The 22,500-nt window shown below is 48.5% G+C and overlaps 1 protein-coding gene across 7 annotated transcripts in view; it reads right to left on the bottom strand.

The window, feature by feature from the left end:
* Window positions 1-22,500, bottom strand: part of LOC106592269 (voltage-dependent calcium channel subunit alpha-2/delta-4) — a 241,091-nt gene that overhangs the window by 187,497 nt on the left and 31,094 nt on the right. For all 7 annotated transcript variants that reach the window (XM_045722452.1, XM_045722455.1, XM_045722456.1 and 4 more), the window contains 6 exons: window positions 17,838-17,988; window positions 17,114-17,188; window positions 12,815-12,904; window positions 12,460-12,573; window positions 11,005-11,083; window positions 8,152-8,285 (listed from right to left, as the gene is read on the bottom strand). In XM_045722452.1, coding sequence (XP_045578408.1) covers window positions 8,152-8,285; window positions 11,005-11,083; window positions 12,460-12,573; window positions 12,815-12,904; window positions 17,114-17,188; window positions 17,838-17,988 — 643 coding nt within the window. The remainder of the gene's footprint in view (window positions 1-8,151; window positions 8,286-11,004; window positions 11,084-12,459; window positions 12,574-12,814; window positions 12,905-17,113; window positions 17,189-17,837; window positions 17,989-22,500) is intronic.

Here is a 22,500-nt window from a genome sequence, read left to right as displayed (position 1 = left end):
GATAAAACAATATACAGATGAAGACAAACAGAGAAACAGAGCAGAATGAGATACAGAGAGAGAGAGAGAGACAGAGAGAGAGAGAGAGACAGAGAGACCGAGAGAGAGAGAGAGAGAGAGAGAGAGAGAGAGAGAGAGAGAGAGAGAGAGAGACAGAGAGAGAGAGAGAGAGAGAGACAGAGAGAGAGAGATAACAGAGAGAGAGAGAGAGAGAGAGACAGAGAGACAGAGAGACAGAGAGACAGAGAGAGAGAGAGACAGAGAGAGAGAGAGAGAGAGAGAGAGAGACAGAGAGAGAGAGAGAGAGAGAGAGACAGAGAGAGAGAGAGAGACAGAGACAGAGAGAGAGAGAGAGAGACAGAGAGAGAGACAGAGAGAGAGAGAGACAGAGAGAGAGACAGAGAGAGAGAGAGAGACAGAGAGAGAGACAGAGAGAGAGAGAGACAGAGAGAGAGACAGAGAGAGAGAGAGAGAGAGACAGAGAGAGAGACAGAGAGAGAGAGAGAGAGAGAGACAGAGAGAGAGAGAGAGAGAGAGAGACAGACAAGAGAGAGAGAGAGAGAGAGAGAGAGAGAGACAGAGAGAGAGACAGAGAGAGAGAGAGACAGAGAGAGAGACAGAGAGAGAGAGAGAGAGAGAGACAGAGAGAGAGACAGAGAGACAGAGAGAGAGAGAGAGAGAGAGAGAGAGAGAGAGAGACAGAGAGAGAGAGAGACAGAGAGAGAAGTCATGCAGAAGAACAGCTCCTGACTTGTTATAACTTTTTGGTTGTTAAGAGCGAGATTAACACGACTAAATTAGCAAAAAATGTATAGGTAATCAAATTGTACAACTGAAGATCAACACAGGAGGAAAAGATTGACAGAGAGTGAGTTAAAAGACCAATCTTTATCGTGGTAGCTAGCCATATTCAAATCTGTCAGCTAGCTTATCGTCTAGCCCTAACCGTTTACTGGTGGTAACCATAGCAACATGGCCACTGAGGCAGCGCTAGCAGCGACAGCAACGGCAGAGACTGAGAGATTTTCGCCGTTGTTTTTTGAATACCCAGCAGAAATCAAATCAGAGAAGGGAAGAATCAACTTTAAACACAGAATTCTGAGGGAGAACCCAGAAACTTCGTTCGCCGACTGCTCACAAAACGGGACTGTTACAAACCTGTTATTTTACACAGACCACACTACTGCCTGGCATACAGCTGTAACCAGGCATTTCAGCTATACCACGAAGAGAGGCATCTGCAAGGGATTTTTGAGGACAGCGATAAGGACCAGGAAAACAGGTTTCTGACGGTAAACATGCATCAGAACGGCACTATCATGGTCCAGGGCAGTGAGGCTGCACTCAGCTCTGTTGTGCAGGACTTCCCCACTCTAAGGAAGATAGCAGAAAGCAAAAAAGAAAAGGACAGCACCCCGACCTCTCCCCTCACCTCAGGCACCCCAACAGCAGGACTATCCTCCCCACTGCCTGCCTACAACCACCAGAGCCAAGACCACACTACCATCAGCCTGTTGAGAGACAGGCTGGCTGTGTTAGAGGTATGGGTTACTGAGCTGAAGGAGCAGCCCCCCAGCTACACCACCACCAGCCCAGACACAGAGCTTCTACAGGACCAGATCAACCAGTGCAGGACCCAGCTGAAGAACTCTGTCCAGGAGCTGAGAGAGAGCCTTACCACAGCTCTTGAGGAGGTAAAGGCCACCATAAGGAGAGAGCTAGTGCAGGTAAAGGAGGAGATGGCAAAGGAGTTGTCTGTCATCAAGAGGGTGCTACAGCACAGAGAACAGACTGTAGAGACTCCCAGAGAGAAGCTGCAGCCCCTCACCACCCCTAACAACCCCACTGACCCACCTTTACCCACAATCCCCCCCATACCGACAACACTCTACCCACACCCCCAGTCAACAAAGAGGCCCAAATAGAGACCCCTACTACAGAGAGAAGCTCTCTGCCCCCCCCCGACACACCCCCCTCCATGTACACAGGCCCTGTGTACTCCAGCCCCAGACCGTAAACACACTAATCTGGCAAAACCCTCTGAGGTGGCCATCCTCATTGACTCAAATGGGAAATTCATCCAAGAAGATAAACTCTTCCCCCAACACAAGGTGTGCAAAATATGGTGCCCAAAAACACAAGATGCACTCCACATCCTGTCCCAGCCTGACTTTGGCACACCAGGCCACATTATTATTCACACCGGCACCAACAACCTGCGAGAGGAACAGGAGAGAGTAGGCAGCCTGGTCAACAGAGTAGCAGAGAGGGCCTCTGAGTTGTTCCCCAACTCCCACATCACCATCTCCACTCTGCTGCCCCGCAAAGACTTTCATCCCCGTACTATTCAGAAAGTCAACGCTGACATCACCAGAGGGTGTGGCCTACTCCCGAACGTACACGTTGCTCACCACCCAACAATCACCCCAGAGCATCTACACGACCACTCCCACCTGAGGAAGCAGACAGTAGGGATGTTTGCCAAGTCTCTAAAGGACGTGGCACTTGGTAGACAAACACCCCATGCTGTACTGGACAGAGGACCACCCAGAGACCCCTACCAGACCACTGCACCACCAAGGAGCCCCAGGCCCCTTCAACGCCACACCAGACCCAGTGCACCCCACAGGCCCCACCCACCCCCAGAGCATCACCACTTCCATCGGCTCAGCCAGACCAGACCGGGCCCAGCCTATTATCCCGCACCAGACCACCACCCCTACCCGACCAGAGAGGAAGTCCCACGGCCCAGACCTGGCCCCCTCCACCTCACAGGGCCCAACAGCAGGACCAGCGCAGCTACGCGGAGGTCGTCAGAGGACAGGAGAACCCTGTAGGATTAAGTGAGATTAAACAGCTCCTCCAATACATCTGCACTAAACTGCACTAAACACACACGGACGCATCAAACACACACACACACACACACACCTATTGTACTAGAATTTACTTGTTCAATGAATAGGAATATTTAACAGAATAACAGAATAAATGTTAGCTGATATCCTGTTTATCTCACTCTTAACAACTTATTAGTTAATAGTTACTGTGTTTCTGACTGCTATTCTTTCTTTTTGCAACATGAAATCACTATCAGTTAGCATGTGGAACATCCAGGGCCTAAACTCATCAACCTTTGGTCTGAAGAGTTTAGCACTGGAGTTCAACAAAAATCTTAAAGATGTTGATGTCATCATTCTGCAGGAGACATGGTGTAAGGCTGACGTTGTCACTCACTGTCCCACAGGCTACAGAGAGGTCATTGTGCCGTCACAGAAACACAGCTCTGTCAATAGAGGCAGAGACTCTGGAGGATTGATCATTTGGTACAAATCCGAACTACAAAATCTAATTGATCCCCTCAAAATTGGCAAATACCACATTTGGTTAAAACTAAAAAAGAACTTGTACTGACATAAAAAGATGTGTTCCTTTGTGCAATATATATCCCCCCTCAGAATCCCCATATTACTCAGAGGAGATCTTCCCCACCCTTGAGGAAGAGACGTGCCATTTCCAGGCCCAGGGAAATGTGCTCATCTGTGGGGACACAAATGCGCGCACAGGAACACTACCTGATCTAACGAGCACACGAGGGGACAGCTTTATTACAGGCCATACTGTTTCTAACTGTCTTAATCTCCCCCATAGAAACAACAGTGACAGCACCGTCAACAAAAACGGAAGGGATCTTTTGCAGCTCTGTAGAAGCCTGGGTCTGTACTTTGTCAATGGTAGGTTACGGGGGGACTCTTTGGGGAGATTCACCTACTGCTCACCTCTTGGCCACAGTACAGTAGACTATATGATCACAGACATGGACCCTTTCTCTCTCAGCTCATTCACTGTCAAGCCACTAACACCTCTGTCTGATCACAGCCAAATTACGTTGTTCCTCAAAAGAACAGACATGGAAACAACCACACATTCACAGCCCAGTATGCTGTACAACATCAGAAATTCATACAGATGGGCCCAAAACAGCACAGAAGAATACCAGAAAGCAACCTGGAACCAAAATATCCAAACACTCTTAGATAACTTTCTGGATACCACATTCACTCACAGTAAAGAAGGCATCAATCTAGCAGTACGAAACATCAACTATATATTCAGGCAAACGGCAAAAGAAGCACAATTGAAATTGATAAAAAACGAAACTAAAAAAATCGCAGATGACAACTGGTTTGATGCAGATTGTAAAATTATAAGGAAAAAACTTAGAACACTATCCAACCAAAAGCACAGAGACCCAAATAATGGTGAATTACGCCTTCATTACTGTGAGACTTTAAAACTCTATAAACGTACACTCAGAACCAAAAAAGCACAGTACAACAGCAAGCAGCTGACACTAATTGAGGAGTCCATAAACACAAACAACTTTTGGCAAAATTGGAAAAAACTAAAAAAATCGAAACAAGAGGAATTAGCGATACAAAATGGTGACATATGGACAACCCATTTCAAAACACTCTACAACACCGTTCAAATTGACACAAACGCAGAACAACGCCAAATCCATGAGAAGTTGAATGGATTAGAAAAAGCTATAAAGGACAATCAAAACCCATTGGACTCCCCAATTACTGACCAGGAGCTCTATAAGAAACTTCAGGCCCTCAAATTTAAAAAGCATGCGGACCTGATGGCATCCTAAATGAGATGCTCAAACTCACTAGTGCAAAATTTCAATTGGCTATATTAAAACTGTTTAATTTGATCCTGAGTGTAGGTTATTTCCCTGACATCTGGAATCAAGGACTCATAACCCCAATCTTTAAGAACGGAGCCAAATTTGACCCTAACAATTACAGAGGCATTTGTGTGAACAGTAACCTGGGGAAGGTTTTCTGTAGTATCATCAATGTAAGAGTTCTAAACTTCCTTAATAAGCACAATGTCTTGAGTAAAAGCCAAATTGGATTTATACCAAAACATCGCACAACTGATCATATTTACACCTTACACACCCTGATAGATAAACATGTCCACCAAAATAATACCAAAATATACGCTTGCTTTATCGACTTCCAAAAAGCATTTGATTCTGTTTGGCATACAGGACTGTTCTACAAAGTTATTGAAAGTGGTGTAGGGGGTAAAACATATGACATAATTAAATCAATGTATACTGGCAATACGTGCAGCATTAAAATTGGTAAGAAAAGAACAGAATTCTTTAACCAGGGGCGGGGCCTTCGTCAGGGTTGCAATCTGAGCCCTGCACTATTCAATATTTACATTAACGAATTGGCCACTATTCTAGAAAAATCCTCAGCCCCTGGTGTTAGTCTCCACAATTCAGAAGTTAAATGCCTACTCTTCGCAGATGACCTATGCCTGATGTCACCCACAGCACCTGGCCTACAGCAGAGCCTGGACCTGCTAGAGCAGTACTGCCAGACCTGGGCCCTGGCAGTAAACCCCAAAAAGACTAAAATAATGATTTTCCAGAGAAGATCCAGATCTCAGGGAATTAGACCAAAGTTCTCAATTGGTACAAAATATATAGAGTACTGTACACACTACAATTACTTAGGTTTAAAAATAAGCTCAACTGGACACCTTAATGAGGCAGTGAATGAACTGAGAGAGAAAGCACGCAGGGCATTCTACGCCATTAAAAAGCAAATTCAAATTGAAATACCTATTAAAATTTGGCTAAAACTAATTGAATATGTCATTGAACCAATTGCACTTTATGGCAGCGAGGTGTGGGGTCCACTTGCAAAACAAGATTTCATCAAATGGGACAAACACCCCATTGAAACCCTACATGCAGAGTTCTGTAAGATTCTCCTACGTGTCCAGAGGAAAACTACAAACAATGCATGCAGGGCAGAATTAGGCCAATATCCACTAATAATAAAAACTCAAAAAAGAGCAATTAAGTTTTGGAAACATCTAAAATACAGTGACCCCCTCTCATATCATTACCAAGCCCTGCAATGCCAAGAGCTGAGCAAAGAAAAGAGTCCCCTCATCCAGCTGGTCCTGGGGCTGAGTTCACAAACCTGTTCTACTAACACACTGAAGCCACAGGACCAGAACATCCAATCAATCAGAATAAACCAAATTACAACACAGTCAAAACAAAACTACATTGTTTATTGGGAAACACAAGCACAAACACAAAGCAAAATGCAGTGCTATCTGGCCCTAAATCGACAGTACACCGTGGCTAAATATTTGACCATGGTTACTGATCAAAACCTTAGAAAAACCTTGACAAAGTACAGGCTCAGTGAGCACAGCCTTGCCATTGAGAAGGGTAGACACAGGAAAACCTGGCTCCCTGTAGAGGAAAGGCTGTGCAACCACTGCACCACAGCAGAACCTGAGACGGAGCTGCATTTCCTGACAAAATGTCAAAAATATAAAACAATTAGAGAGTGTCATTTCCCCAAATTTGAAACCCTTATTCAAGGTTTCACAGACCTCTCTGATGAGGATAGGCTACCCGTCCTGTTGGGGGAGGACGCAGAGAGCTGTGGGTTGGCAGCGCACTACATTGCTGCCTGCCATAAGATGAGGGACAGTGTCTGACAGACCAATAAACCTGCACATGTCCTCTACTGTATGATTATTGTTATTGTTGAATGTGTTGGTTATTTTGACCCTTGGTTATTGTTGTTACTGTTGTCCCGTTGACAATATTTGATTCTCATTTTTATTTATTTTTATATTGTAAATATCCAAAATAAGCTTTGGCAATATGTATATTGTTACGTCATGCCAATAAAGCGAATTGAATTGAATTGAAAAAAAAATTGAGAGAGAGAGAGACAGAGAGAGAGAGAGAGAGAGAGAGAGAGAGAGAGAGAGAGAGAGAGAGAGAGAGAGAGACAGAGAGAGAGAGAGAGACAGTGAGAGGGTCAGAGAGAGAGAGAGAGAGAGAGAGAGAGAGAGAGACAGAGAGAGAGACAGTGAGAGGGTCAGAAAGAGAGAGAGAGAGAGACATAGAGACAAAGAGAGAGATAGGCAGAGACAGACAGACAAAGAGAGAGAGAGGTAGAGAGAGAGAGAGAGAGAGAGACAGAGAGTGAGACAGAGAGAGCCATCACCTACAGAGAGATGAACCTGGAGAAGAGCCCACTAAGCAAGCTGGTCCTGGGGCTCTGTTCACAAACACAAACACACCCCACAGAGCCCCAGGACAGCAACACAATTAGACCCAACCAAATCATGAGCCAACAAAAAGATAATTACTTGACACATTGGAAAGAATTAACTAAAAAAACAGAGCAAACTAGAATGCTATTTGGCCCTAAACAGAGAGTACACAGTGGCAGAATACCTGACCACTGTGACTGACCCAAACTTAAGGACAGCTTTGACTATGTACAGACTCTGTGAGCATAGCCTTGCTATTGAGAAAGGCCGCCGTAGGCAGACCTGGCTCTCAAGAGAAGACAGGCTATGTGCACACTGCCCACAAAATGAGGTGGAAACTGAGCTGCACTTCCTAACCTCCTGCCAAATGTATGACCATAGTAGACACACATATTTCCCTCAGATTACACAGATCCATAAAGAATTTTAAAACAAGCCCGATTTTGATAAACTCCCATATCTATTGGGTGAAATACCACAGTGTGACATCACAGCAGCAAGATGTGTGACCTGTTGCCACAAAAAAGGGCAACCAGTGAAGAACAAACACCATTGTAAATACAACCCATATTTATGTTTATTCATTTCCCCTTTTGTAAATCGTTACAACACTGCATATATACATAATATATGCACAAAGTCCCACATAGCTCAGTTGGTAGAGCATGGTGTTTGCAACGCTAGGGTTGTGGGTTCGATTCCCACGGGGGACCAGTACCGAGAAAAAATTTATGAAATGTATGCTTTCACTACTGTAAGTCGCTCTGGATAAGAGCGTCTGCTAAATAACTAAAATGTAAATAATATGACATTTGAAATGTCTTTACTCTTTTGGAACTTTTGTGAGTGTAATATTTACTGTTCATTTTTATTGTTTATTTCACTTTTGTTTATTAGAGAGAGAGAGCGAGAGAGCGAGAGAGATACAGAGAAAGAGAGAGAAGGAGAGAGATACAGAGAAAGAGAGAGAAGGAGAGATACAGAGAAAGAGAGAGAAGGAGAGATACAGAGAAAGAGAGAGAAGGAGAGTCTCACCGCACTGTCCATGTAAGCCTCTGTCCAGATGATGTCATGATCATGGTTGATGACCATTGGTCGACTCAGAACGTGAAGGTACTCCATGACATTCTCCTGAACATCGGCCAGCGTGGAGACGTGTGTGTAGTAACCTGTATGGGACAAGGTATATAGGGTATATGTGAGAATACACACACACACACACACACACACACACACACACACACACACACACACACACACACACACACACACACACACACACACACACACACACACACACACACACACACACACAAAGCTGCATTAGCAGATGGGCTTTGGGGTATAACTGACAGTGATAAGTGGGTGTTTGTGTTGAGCTCAGTCCACATGTTTAGATGATTGTTAGTGGGGGTGCATTATCCTCATGGTCCACATGTTTAGATGATTGTTAGTGGGGGTGCATTATCCTCATGGTCCACATGTTTAGATGATTGTTAATGGGGGTGCATTATCCTCATCGTCCACATGTTTAGATGATTGTTAGTGGGGGTGCATTATCCTCATCGTCCACATGTTTAGATGATTGTTAGTGCATTATCCTCATCGTCCACATGTTTAGATGATTGTTAGTGGGGGGTGCATTATCCTCATCGTCCACATGTTTAGATGATTGTTAGTGGGGGTGCATTATCCTCATCGTCCACATGTTTAGATGATTGTTAGTGCATTATCCTCATCGTCCACATGTTTAGATGATTGTTAGTGGGGGTGCATTATCCTCATGGTCCACATGTTTAGATGATTGTTAGTGGGGGTGCATTATCCTCATCGTCCACATGTTTAGATGATTGTTAGTGGGGGGTGCATTATCCTCATGTTTAGATGATTGTTAGTGGGGGTGCATTATCCTCATCGTCCACATGTTTAGATGATTGTTAGTGGGGGTGCATTATCCTCATCGTCCACATGTTTAGATGATTGTTAGTGGGGGTGCATTATCCTCATCGTCCACATGTTTAGATGATTGTTAGTGGGGGTGCATTATCCTCATCGTCCACATGTTTAGATGATTGTTAGTGGGGGTGCATTATCCTCATCGTCCACATGTTTAGATGATTGTTAGTGGGGGGGTGCATTATCCTCATCGTCCATATGTTTAGATGATTGTTAGTGGGGGTGCATTATCCTCATCGTCCACATGTTTAGATGATTGTTAGTGGGGGTGCATTATCCTCATCGTCCACATGTTTAGATGATTGTTAGTGCATTATCCTCATCGTCCACATGTTTAGATGATTGTTAGTGGGGGGTGCATTATCCTCATGTCCACATGTTTAGATGATTGTTAGTGGGGGTGCATTATCCTCATCGTCCACATGTTTAGATGATTTTTAGTGCATTATCCTCATGGTCCACATGTTTAGATGATTGTTAGTGGGGGTGCATTATCCTCATCGTCCACATGTTTAGATGATTGTTAGTGGGGGTGCATTATCCTCATGGTCCACATGTTTAGATGATTGTTAGTGGGGGTGCATTATCCTCATGGTCCACATGTTTAGATGATTGTTAGTGGGGGTGCATTATCCTCATCGTCCACATGTTTAGATGATTGTTAGTGGGGGGTGCATTATCCTCATGGTCCACATGTTTAGATGATTGTTAGTGGGGGTGCATTATCCTCATGGTCCACATGTTTAGATGATTGTTAGTGGGGGTGCATTATCCTCATCGTCCACATGTTTAGATGATTGTTAGTGCATTATCCTCATCGTCCACATGTTTAGATGATTGTTAGTGGGGGGTGCATTATCCTCATGGTCCACATGTTTAGATGATTGTTAGTGGGGGTGCATTATCCTCATGGTCCACATGTTTAGATGATTGTTAGTGGGGGTGCATTATCCTCATCGTCCACATGTTTAGATGATTTTTAGTGCATTATCCTCATGGTCCACATGTTTAGATGATTGTTAGTGGGGGTGCATTATCCTCATCGTCCACATGTTTAGATGATTGTTAGTGCATTATCCTCATGGTCCACATGTTTAGATGATTGTTAGTGGGGGTGCATTATCCTCATGGTCCACATGTTTAGATGATTGTTAGTGGGGGTGCATTATCCTCATCGTCCACAGGAGGGCAGCACAGCAATCAGACATTATAACGACTGCAATCCTGACCATTTGTTCTCCCTCTTTTTCCAGCCCAAAGTATGCAAACACAGCCGTAATCTCTCTCTCTACCGCACACACAGGATTCATGATCTATCAATGTGGTATTGGTGAAGGATTCAGACTGAGTGTAGATTTGCAGCAGTCACATAATGAAAAGGATTCAGACAGTGTAGTGTAGTAGTACTGGGTAGGCTGGTGTTTAGGCTTACAGGGGATAAACCAGTTAAAACAACACTCCATTAAACCCTCCTGTCTCGGTCATTGGGATTGAAGACTGATGGACTGTGTTACTATGTCTCACTACATACAGTGATTATACAGATGGGAGGACTGTGTTACTATGTCTCACTACATACAGTGATTATACAGATGGGAGGACTGTGTTACTATGTCTCACTACATACAGTGATTATACAGATGGGAGGACTGTGTTACTATGTCTCACTACATACAGTGATTATACAGATGGTAGGCTATGTTATTATGGATGTCGATTAAGACTGATTACAGGCTGTCTATTCATATAGAGCACATTTTACTGGGTCAGGATGAGGGGTCATATTTTACTGGGTCAGGATGAGGGGTCACAGAAGATGCAGACCTGCAGAACAGACCTGCAGAACAGACCTGCAGAACAGACCTGCAGAACAGACCTGCAGAACAGTGTTACGGCCATACAGTGGGTTGTAGAGCCGCATTAGAGAATGACCTTTATTGTTGCAAGCAATCCACTTCACAGTGTCAGCGAAGGTCACCTCTCGACCAATAAGGTAAGTAAACACACGGACCTGAAAAAGACAAATAGTTTTCAGCACCTAGTGTCACCTTGTCCTGCCTCCCTTGTCTTAGTGTCACCTTGTCCTGCCTCCCTTGTCTTAGTGTCACCTTGTCCTGCCTCCCTTGTCTTAGTGTCACCTTGTCCTGCCTCCCTTGTCTTAGTGTCACCTTGTCCTGCCTCCCTTGTCTTAGTGTCACCTTGTCATACCTCCCTTGTCTTAGTGTCACCTAGTCCTGCCTCCCTTGTCTTAGTGTCACCTTGTCATACCTCCCTTGTCTTAGTGTCACCAAGTCCTGCCTCCCTTGTCTTAGTGTCACCTTGTCCTGCCTCCCTTGTCTTAGTGTCACCTTGTCCTGCCTCCCTTGTCTTAGTGTCACCTTGTCCTGCCTCCCTTGTCTTAGTGTCACCTTGTCCTGCCTAACTTGTCTTAGTGTCACCTTGTCATGCCTCCCTTGTCTTAGTGTCACCTTGTCATACCTCCCTTGTCTTAGTGTCACCTTGTCATACCTCCCTTGTCTTAGTGTCACCTAGTCCTGCCTCCCTTGTCTTAGTGTCACCTTGTCACCTCTCCCTTGTCTTAGTGTCACCTTGTCCTGCCTCCCTTGTCTTAGTGTCACCTTGTCGTCCCTCCCTTGTCTTAGTGGCACCTTGTCATACCTCCCTTGTCTTAGTGTCACCTTGTCCTGCCTCCCTTGTCTTAGTGTCACCTTGTCCTGCCTCCCTTGTCTTAGTGTCACCTTGTCATACCTCCCTTGTCTTTGTGTCACCTTGTCCTGCCTCCCTTGTCTTAGTGGCACCCTGCCTCCCTTGTCTTAGTGGCACCTTGTCATACCTCCCTTGTCTTAGTGTCACCTTGTCATACCTCCCTTGTCTTAGTGTCACCTTGTCATCCCTCCCTTGTCTTAGTGGCACCTTGTCATACCTCCCTTGTCTTAGTGTCACCAAGTCCTGCCTCCCTTGTCTTAGTGTCACCTTGTCCTGCCTCCCTTGTCTTAGTGTCACCAAGTCCTGCCTCCCTTGTCTTAGTGGCACCTTGTCATACCTCCCTTGACTTAGTGTCACCTTGTCATACCTCCCTTGTCTTAGTGTCACCCTGCCTCCCTTGTCTTAGTGGCACCTTGTCATACCTCCCTTGTCTTAGTGGCACCTTGTCATACCTCCCTTGTCTTAGTGTCACCTTGTCATACCTCCCTTGTCTTAGTGGCACCTTGTCATACCTCCCTTGTCTTAGTGTCACCTTGTCATCCCTCCCTTGTCTTAGTGTCACCTTGTCATCCCTCCCTTGTCTTAGTGTCACCTTGTCCTGCCTCCCTTGTCTCATAATCACTCCAAAAGAGAAAGAGGTTCCTGAGACGTGTGTGTGTGTGTGTGTGTAACGTTGGTTACCCTGCGTTCTGGCCAGTTGAACTCCTGAAACACTTCCTCATAATCCTCCATGGCTCCGTCAGTGATCAGCATGATGGCCTGGTTACACAGACTGCCCTGACCCAACGATGCAGCCTAGAGGACACACACACACACACACACACACACACACACACACACACACACACACACACACACACACACACACACACACACACACACACACACACACACACACACACACACACACACACACACACACACACACACACGTGCCACGCACACAGTATCAGTCCTTGCAGAGCTGGAAGGAGATAAATGAATTCCTTTAAAGATTGAGCTAGGATGATATGTCTATACACCAAAGAAGACAAACCTCATTGAGGATTTTGAAGGATTCCTTCATGGCCTTCTTGACTTTGCCCTCTCCTTTTACCTGGAGCTCCTCAACCAGCAACTTGAAGTGCTGCAGAGAGAGAGAAGGAGAGTCAGAGAGAGAGAGAGAGAGAGGGAGAGAGAGGGAGGGAGAGGGAGAGAGAGAGAGAGAGAGAGAGAGAGAGAGAGAGAGAGAGAGAGAGAGAGAGAGAGAGAGAGAGAGAGAGAGAGAGAGAGAGAGAGAGAGAGGGAGAGAGAGGGAGAGAGAGGAGAGAGAGAGAGAGAGAGAGAGAGAGAGAGAGAGGGAGAGAGAGGGAGGGAGAGAGAGGGAGAGAGTCAATTGAAATTAATCAGTCAATTGAAATTAATTCCTTAGGCCCTAATTTATGGATTTCACATGTCTGGGCAGGGACGCAGCCATGGCCCACCCATGCCTGGGGAGCCAGGCCCAGCCAATCAGAATGGGCTGGCGGGGTTACACATGGCCTGCGGTTGTGAGGCCGGTTGGACGTACTGCCAAATTCAACAAACAAAAAAACATTGGAGGTGGCTTATGGTAGAGAAATTAACATTCAATTCTCTGGCAACAGCTTTGATAGAAATTCCTGCAGTCAGCATGCCAATTGCACGCTGTGGCATTGTGTTGTGTGACAAAACTGCACATTTTAGAGTGGAGTTTTATTGTCCCCAGCACAAGGTGCACCTGTGTAAGGATCATGCTATTTAATCAGCTTCCTAAATGCCACACCTGTCAAATGGATGGATTATCTTGGCGAAGTAGAAATGCTCACTAACGAACTCCACAGCAGGTGTGATGCCTGATCCACAACTAACAGTAGACTGAACTCCACAGCAGGTGTGATGACAGATAGACAGAAAAGAGACAGGGAGAATAGGAGAGAGGGTTAGAGGCAGGTGTGATGACAGATAGACAGAAAAGAGACAGGGAGAATAGGAGAGAGGGTTAGAGGCAGGTGTGATGACAGATAGACAGAAAAGAGACATGGAGAATAGGAGAGAGGGTTAGAGGCAGGTGTGATGACAGATAGACAGAAAAGAGACATGGAGAATAGGAGAGAGGGTTAGAGGCAGGTGTGATGACAGATAGACAGAAAAGGGAGACAGAGGAGATAGGAGAGGGTTAGAGGCAGGTGTGATGACAGATAGACAGAAAAGAGACAGGGAGAATAGGAGAGAGGGTTAGAGGCAGGTGTGGTGACAGATAGACAGAAAAGAGACAGGGAGAATAGGAGAGAGGGTTAGAGGCAGGTGTGATGACAGATAGACAGAAAAGAGACAGGGAGAATAGGAGAGAGGGTTAGAGGCAGGTGTGATGACAGATAGACAGAAAAGAGACAGGGAGAATAGGAGAGAGGGTTAGAGGCAGGTGGGATGACAGATAGACAGAAAAGAGACAGGGAGAATAGGAGAGAGGGTTAGAGGCAGGGAGGACAGATAGACAGAAAAGAGACAGGGAGAATAGGAGAGAGGGTTAGAGGCAGGTGTGAAGACAGATAGACAGAAAAGAGACAGGGAGAATAGGAGAGAGGGTTAGAGGCAGGTGTGATGACAGATAGACAGAAAAGAGACAGGGAGAATAGGAGAGAGGGTTAGAGGCAGGTGTGATGACAGATAGACAGAAAAGAGACAGGGAGAATAGGAGAGAGGGTTAGAGGCAGGTGGGATGACAGATAGACAGAAAAGAGACAGGGAGAATAGGAGAGAGGGTTAGAGGGAGGAAGGAAATAAAGAAAGGGGAAATGGGCTGGGGAGAGGAAGGGAAAGACAGGAATAAAATGAAAGGAATTGAGACCATATGGGGGAAAGCGGTACCGGAGTACCAAGTCTAGGACAAAAAGGCTTCTCAACCGTTTTTACCCCCAAGCCATAAGACTCCTGAACAGGTAATCAAATGGCTACCCGGACTATTTGCATTGTCTGCCCCCCCCAACCAACCCCTCGATTAAGCTGCTACTCTCTGTTTATGATATATGCATTGTCACTTTAACTATACATTCATGTACATACTATCTCAACTGGGTCGACCAACCAGTGCTCCCGCACAGTGGCTAACCGGGCTATCTGCATTGTGTCGCACCACCAGCCAACCACTCTTTTACGCTACTGCTACTCTCTGTTTATCATATATGCATAGTCACTTTAACCATATCTACATGTACATACTACCTCAATCAGCCTGACTAACCGGTGTCTGTATGTAGCCTCGGTACTCTTATAGCCTCGCTACTGTATATAGCCTGTCTTTTTACTGTTGTTTTATTTCCTTACCTACCTATTGTTCAGCTAATAGCTTTTCTGCACTATTGGTTAGAGCCTGTAAGTAATCATTTCACTCCTGTTGTATTCAGCACACATGACAAATAAACTTTAATTTGATTTGATAGGAGGGGAAAGAGAGAGAGGGAAGGATGGATTTGGCAGCGGTGATGTCATAAGAAGATGAGAATAATGAGAGAGATAATACTGAAGGAGGCAGAGGAGAGAGGGATCGAGGGAATTAGGGAGGGATAGGAGGGAGTTTGGGATAGAGGGAGGGATAGAGGGAGTCAGGGAGGGAGGGAGGAAGAAGGGAGGGAGTTAGGGATAGAGGGAGGGATAGAGGGAGTCAGGGAGGGAGGGAGGAAGGGAGGGAGGGAGGGAGTTAGGGATAGAGGGAGGGGGAGGGATAGAGGGAGGGAGGGAGGGAGGGATAGAGGGAGTTAGGGTAGAGGGAGGGAGGGATAGAGGGAAGGAGAGATAGAGGGAGGGATAGAGGGATGGAGAGATAGAGGGAGAGAGGGAGGGAGGGAGAGATAGAGGGAGAGAGGGAGGGAGGGAGAGATAGAGGGAGAGAGGGAGGGAGAGATAGAGGGAGAGAGGGATAGAGGGAGGGAGAGATAGAGGGAGAGAGGGAGTTAGGGATAGAGGGAAGGAGAGATAGAGGGAGTTAGGATAGAGGGAGAGAGGGATAGAGGGAGGGAGGGATAGAGGGAGGGAGGGAGGGAGGGAGGGAGGGAGGGAGGAGGGAGGGAGGGAGGGAGGAGGAGGGAGGGAGGAGGGAGGGAGGGAGGGAGGAGGAGGGAGGGAGGGAGGGAGGGAGGAGGAGGGAGGGATAGAGGGAGGGATAGAGGGATAGAGGGAGGGATAGAGGGATAGATAGAGGGAGGGATAGAGGGAGGGATAGAGGGAGGGAGAGATAGAGAGAGGGTGAGATAGAGGGAGAGATAGAGAGAGGGTGAGATAGAGGGAGAGATAGAGAGAGGGTGAGATAGAGGGAGGGAGAGATAGAGGGAGGGAGGGAGAGATAGAGGGAGGGAGAGATAGAGGGAGGGTGAGATAGAGGGAGGGATAGAGGGAGGGAGAGATAGAGGGAGGGAGGGAGGGAGGGAGAGATAGAGGGAGAGAGGGAGGGAGGGATAGAGGGAGGGATAGAGGGAGGGAGGGATAGAGGGAGGGAGGGGGAGGGATAGAGGGAGGGAGAGATAGAGGGAGGGAGGGATAGAGGGAGGGAGGGATAGAGGGAGAGAGGGAGGGAGGGAGAGATAGAGGGAGAGAGGGAGGGAGGGAGGGATAGAGAGAGGGAGAGAGGGATAGAGGGAGGGAGAGATAGAGGGAGAGAGGGAGGGAGAGATAGAGGGAGAGATAGAGGGAGGGAGGGATAGAGGGAGGGAGAGATAGAGGGGGGATAGAGGGAGGGAGAGATAGAGGGAGGGAGAGATAGAGGGAGAGAGGGATAGAGGGAGCGAGAGATAGAGGGATAGAGGGAGAGATAGAGGGAGGGAGGGATAGAGGGAGGGAGAGATAGAGGGATAGAGGGAGGGAGGGATAGAGGGAGGGAGAGATAGAGGGAGAGAGGGATAGAGGGAGGGAGAGATAGAGGGAGAGAGGGGGAGAGATAGAGGGAGAGAGGGATAGAGGGAGGGATAGAGGGAGGGAGAGATAGAGGAGAGGGATAGAGGGAGGGAGGGATAGAGGGAGGGAGAGATAGAGGGAGAGAGGGAGGGAGAGATAGAGGGAGGGAGGGATAGAGGGAGGGAGAGATAGAGGGAGAGAGGGAGGGAGAGATAGAGGGAGGGAGGGATAGAGGGAGGGAGGGATAGAGGGAAGAGTTGTCGTGCTATCAAAGCCCTTTAGCACTTCGTGACTCCGAGTCCCTGCCAGGAACAGTAGTCTCGTGGCACCCGGCCCACTGGTGTGAGTCCTATCGCTCTGAGCCTTCTTAACCAGCCTTAATGAGCAAACAGCTTATGGGCCTTCATTGATGAATTGAGTTAATTAGCATTAGAGTTCCATTGGTTACCTCTCGGTTGTCCAGGTCAGCCTGGACCAGGGTGCCCTTGAAGCAGGGTTCCACGTATTGGACGTAGTCGCTGTACTGTGGGATAGAACGCATGGGGAAAGCAGGTAGGGAAACAGGTCAGGGAGAGTTAAGGAGGTCAGCAGGTGTAATCTCAGCTGGAACAGAGAATCTCTGTGATGTAAAACGTTACAACAGCAGTGTATGTAACATCACATGACACATGTTGTCCAATCCTCTTCTGGCCTGGGCTACCTTATCATACATTATGGCCTTCCAGCAATATAACCATAAACACTGTCTGAATTGGGCAGATGGGGTTGTATTAATAAATGAATCATTCTGCCATAATTCACCATAATATATTTTGTATGATTGTAAATGCACACATTATATTCAATTATTTTATTCCATTGCAGCTGTATAATTAAAACCAGGTCAGCCCTAAATGGCATGTGTGTATGTTTTGCTTGTGTGTGTGTGTGTGTGTGTGTGTGTGTGTGTGTGTGTGTGTGTGTGTGTGTGTGTGTGTGTGTGTGTGTGTGTGTGTGTGTGTTTTGCTTGTGTGTGTGTGTTTGTTTGTATGTGTGTGTGTGTGTGTGTGTGTGTTTTGCTTGCTTGTATGTGTGTGTGTTTTGCTTGTGTGTGTTTTGCTTGTGTGTGAGTGTGTGTGTGTGTGCATGTCTGCGTGCGTGCGTGCGTGTGTGTTAATCTCCTAGTTACTCACGGCGATGACATTGACAAAGTCGTTCTCCCCTAGTGTGTCCAGGATGGTGTTAATAGTGTGCTTGGCGATAGTGAGCCTAAGACCCTTCATACTCCCGCTGACGTCCACTACGATGATGATGTCCTTGGGAGAGGTCGCAGCCTGGATGTACCTGGAACAGAGCAGAGGGCAAAGGTCAACTGATTAAATCAATCAGATATTTAGTTTTCAGGTATTTGTTGGTCTGTTGGGGCATTTGGATATCAACAAAGGTGGGACGTACAGTTTACAGTACGGATTATAAAGGCCTGTCTGTTCTAAAGGCCTATCTGGCTGGACCTATTGCAAGCCAAGGCCAAAGGTTTATACAAGAGGTCAGGGTTCAGTCGATACACGATTACCCAGACATTCTTAGAATTACAGCTGGTTCTATGGTTCTGAAACGGAACAATGGAACATTTGGAAGGAGGAGTCAGAACTGTCCAGGAACATCTCCTGAGAGGTTAATGAGCTTGGCCACACTGGAGGATAAGAATATAGAGAGGATGGAAGGGGAGGAGGGAGGGAGGGAGGGAGGGAGGGAGGGAGGGAGGGAGGAGGGAGGGAGGGAGGGAGGGAGGGAGGGAGGGAGGGAGGGAGGGCACACTGGAGGATAAGAATATAGAGAGGATGGAAGGGGGAGGAGGGAGGGAGGGAGGGAGGGAGGGAGGGAGGAGGAGGGAGAGGAGGGAGGGAAGGAGGGAGGAGGGCACACTGGAGGATAAGAATATAGAGAGGATGGAAGGGGAGGGAGGGAGGGAGGGAGGGAGGGAGGGAGGGAGGGAGGGCACACTGGAGGATAAGAATAAAGAGAGGATGGAAGGGGAGGAGGGAGGGAGGGAGGGAGGGAGGGCACACTGGAGGATAAGAATATAGAGAGGATGGAAGGGGAGGAGGAGGGAGGGAGGGAGGGAGGGAGGGAGGGAGGGAGGGAGGGAGGGAGGGAGGGAGGGAGGGAGGGAGGGAGGGAGGGAGGGAGGGAGGGCACACTGGAGGATAAGAATATAGAGAGGATGGAAGGGGAGGAGGGAGGGAGGGAGGGCACACTGGAGGATAAGAATATAGAGAGGATGGAAGGGGAGGAGGGAGGGAGGGAGGGAGGGAGGGCACACTGGAGGATAAGAATATAGAGAGGATGGAAGGGGAGGAGGGAGGGAGGGAGGGAGGGAGGGAGGGAGGGAGGGAGGGAGGGAGGGAGGAGGGAGGGAGGGAGGGAGGGAGGGAGGGAGGGAGGGAGGGAGGGAGGGAGGAGGAGGGAGGGAGGAGGGAGGGAGGGCACACTGGAGGATAAGAATAAAGAGAGGATGGAAGGGGAGGAGGGAGGGAGGGAGGGAGGGAGGGCACACTGGAGGATAAGAATAAAGAGAGGATGGAAGGGGAGGAGGGAGGGAGGGAGGGAGGGCACACTGGAGGATAAGAATATAGAGAGGATGGAAGGGGAGGAGGGAGGGAGGGAGGGAGGGAGGCCACACTGGAGGATAAGAATAAAGAGAGGATGGAAGGGGGGAGGAGGGAGGGAGGGAGGGAGGGAGGGCACACTGGAGGATAAGAATATAGAGAGGATGGAAGGGGAGGAGGGAGGGAGGGAGGAGGGAGGGAGGCCACACTGGAGGATAAGAATATAGAGAGGATGGAAGGGGAGGAGGGAGGGAGGGAGGGAGGGAGGGCACACTGGAGGATAAGAATATAGAGAGGATGGAAGGGGAGGAGGGAGGAGGGAGGGAGGGAGGGCACACTGGAGGATAAGAATATAGAGAGGATGGAAGGGGAGGAGGGAGGGAGGGAGGGAGGGAGGGCACACTGGAGGATAAGAATATAGAGAGGATGGAAGGGGAGGAGGGAGGGAGGGAGGGAGGGAGGGAGGGAGGGAGGGAGGGAGGGAGGGAGGGAGGGAGGGAGGGAGGGAGGGAGGGAGGGAGGGAGGCCACACTGGAGGATAAGAATAAAGAGAGGATGGAAGGGGAGGAGGGAGGGAGGGAGGGAGGGAGGGAGGGAGGGAGGGAGGAGGGAGGGAGGGAGGGAGGGAGGGAGGGAGGGAGGGAGGGAGGGAGGGAGGGGGAGGGCACACTGGAGGATAAGAATAAAGAGAGGATGGAAGGGGAGGAGGGAGGGAGGGAGGGAGGGAGGGAGGGGGGGGAACTGGAGGATAAGAAGAGAGGATGGAAGGGAGGGAGGGAGGGAGGGAGGGAGGGAGGCACACTGGAGGATAAGAATAAAGAGAGGATGGAAGGGGAGGAGGGAGGGAGGGAGGGAGGAGGGAGGGAGGGAGGGAGGGAGGGAGGGAGAAAGAGGATGGAAGGGGAGGAGGGAGGGAGGGAGGGAGGGAGGGAGGGAGGGAGGGAGGGAGGGAGGGAGGGAGGGAGGGAGGGAGGGAGGGAGGGAGGCCACACTGGAGGATAAGAATAAAGAGAGGATGGAAGGGGAGGAGGGAGGGAGGGAGGGAGGGAGGGAGGGAGGGCACACTGGAGGTAAGAATAAAGAGAGGATGGAAGGGGAGGAGGGAGGGAGGGAGGGAGGGAGGGAGGGAGGGAGGGAGGGAGGGAGGGAGGGAGGGAGGGAGGGAGGGAGGGAGGAGGGAGGGAGGGAGGGAGGGCACACTGGAGGATAAGAATAAAGAGAGGATGGAAGGGGAGGAGGGAGGGAGGGAGGGAGGGAGGGAGGGAGGGCACACTGGAGGATAAGAATAAAGAGAGGATGGAAGGGGAGGAGGGAGGGAGGGAGGGAGGGAGGGAGGGAGGGAGGGAGGGCACACTGGAGGATAAGAATAAAGAGAGGATGGAAGGGGAGGAGGGAGGGAGGGGGGAGGGAGGGCACACTGGAGGATAAGAATAAAGAGAGGATGGAAGGGGAGGAGGGAGGGAGGGAGGGGAGGAGATGAGAGAGGAGGGAGGGAGGGAGGGAGGAGGGAGGAGGGAGGGAGGGAGGGAGGGAGGAGGGAGGGGAGGAGGGAGGGAGGGAGGGAGGCCACACTGGAGGATAAGAATAAAGAGAGGTTGGAAGGGGAGGAGGGAGGGAGGGAGGGAGGAGGATGGCCGTACGCTCCTCTCCTATCCTGTCCTCTGTCGACCGGGAACTTCTTACATACCACACCAAGCCATTGTTTTAACCATCAGACCGACGACATTTTCAACATCCAAGACTGAGGACACACTCAACATCCAAGACTGAGGACACTCTCAACATCCAAGACTGAGGACACTCTCAACATCCAAGACTGAGGACACTCTCAACATCCAAGACTGAGGACACTCAACATCCAGACTGAGGACACTCAACATCCAGACTGAGGACACTCAACATCCAGACTGAGGACACTCAACATCCAAGACTGAGGACACTCAACATCCAGGACACTCAACATCCAGACTGAGGACACTCAACATCCAGACTGAGGACACTCAACATCCAGACTGAGGACTCTCAACATCCAAGACTGAGGACACTCAACATCCAGACTGAAGACACTCAACATCCAGACTGAGGACACTCAACATCCAGACTGAGGACTCTCAACATCCAAGACTGAGGACACTCAACATCCAGACTGAGGACACTCAACATCCAGACTGAGGACACTCAACATCCAAGACTGAGGACACTCAACATCCAGACTGAGGACACTCAACATCCAGACTGAGGACACTCAACATCCAGACTGAGGACACTCAACATCCAGACTGAGGACACCCAGTCTTGGTACACGCGTGTTCTTTTTCTAAGCCCATAACCATGTGTGTGAGGTGTACATTTTAGTTTCAAAGTAGATTTGTTTCAGACTACCAAGAAACACTCTGTGTGACCCTGATTACCCCACTGCAGGAAAAGGTTTAAGGTCCTTTATACCAAATTAGGAAGAATCACAAACTGAGGCTTAAATGCAAAAATAGAGATGATTTATTGGGACATCATGATGCCCAAAAAGTGCATTGTGCAGAAAAGTACATAAACAAAGGTGTGGAAAAAACAAACCAAACGTTTCGACATCAAGCCATCCTCAGTGTGAATAAGCAGGAAACCTGACAACTCTTCAACTGGGATTCCTGGAAAACCTGGGGATTTAGTGGAAGCTACCAGACTTTTCCAATCCTAGTTACTCAGCCAGGGCAACAACTCATCAAGAGAGTGTGATTCCAAATGACCTCTGCTCCGCTCTACATTTAGTTAGACCGTACGGACCTAATCTATGCTGTCAAAACATACCGGACAGATCACAAATCACTCCTCAATAGTGACCCCTTGACCCAGACACTTGTTTTCCCCACAGGACCTGCTGTTCAGGTTGCCGTGGCCACCAGACCCAGGGATGGTAATAACCAGCCTATCAGGTGGCAGCAGCGTGGGGGTTGTAATTCCCTACAGACCAAGGAGAGTAAGGACAGACGGCCAGTCACCGAAATAACAGATTAGCGGAGCTAGATAGCCAAGGAACTGCTGGGTTCAGGGAATCTAACAGATTACTTCCTCATTACTACAGACTCACACAGCAAACACTTACAGATGACTTCCTCTTTCCTCCTAACAAAAAGGCTCTCAGAGCAGAAAGACAGACAGGCAGACACACAGAGGAGTGGGAGACAGACAGGCAGGCAGACAGACAGACAGACAGACAGACAGACAGACAGACAGACAGACAGACAGACAGACA

This window comes from Salmo salar, chromosome ssa07 (genome assembly GCF_905237065.1).
Source record: "Salmo salar chromosome ssa07, Ssal_v3.1, whole genome shotgun sequence".
In the NCBI taxonomy this organism is placed as follows: Eukaryota; Metazoa; Chordata; class Actinopteri; order Salmoniformes; family Salmonidae; genus Salmo; species Salmo salar.
The sequence above is the reverse complement of the archived record's forward strand: the minus strand, read 5'-3'. Positions and strand labels throughout refer to the sequence as shown.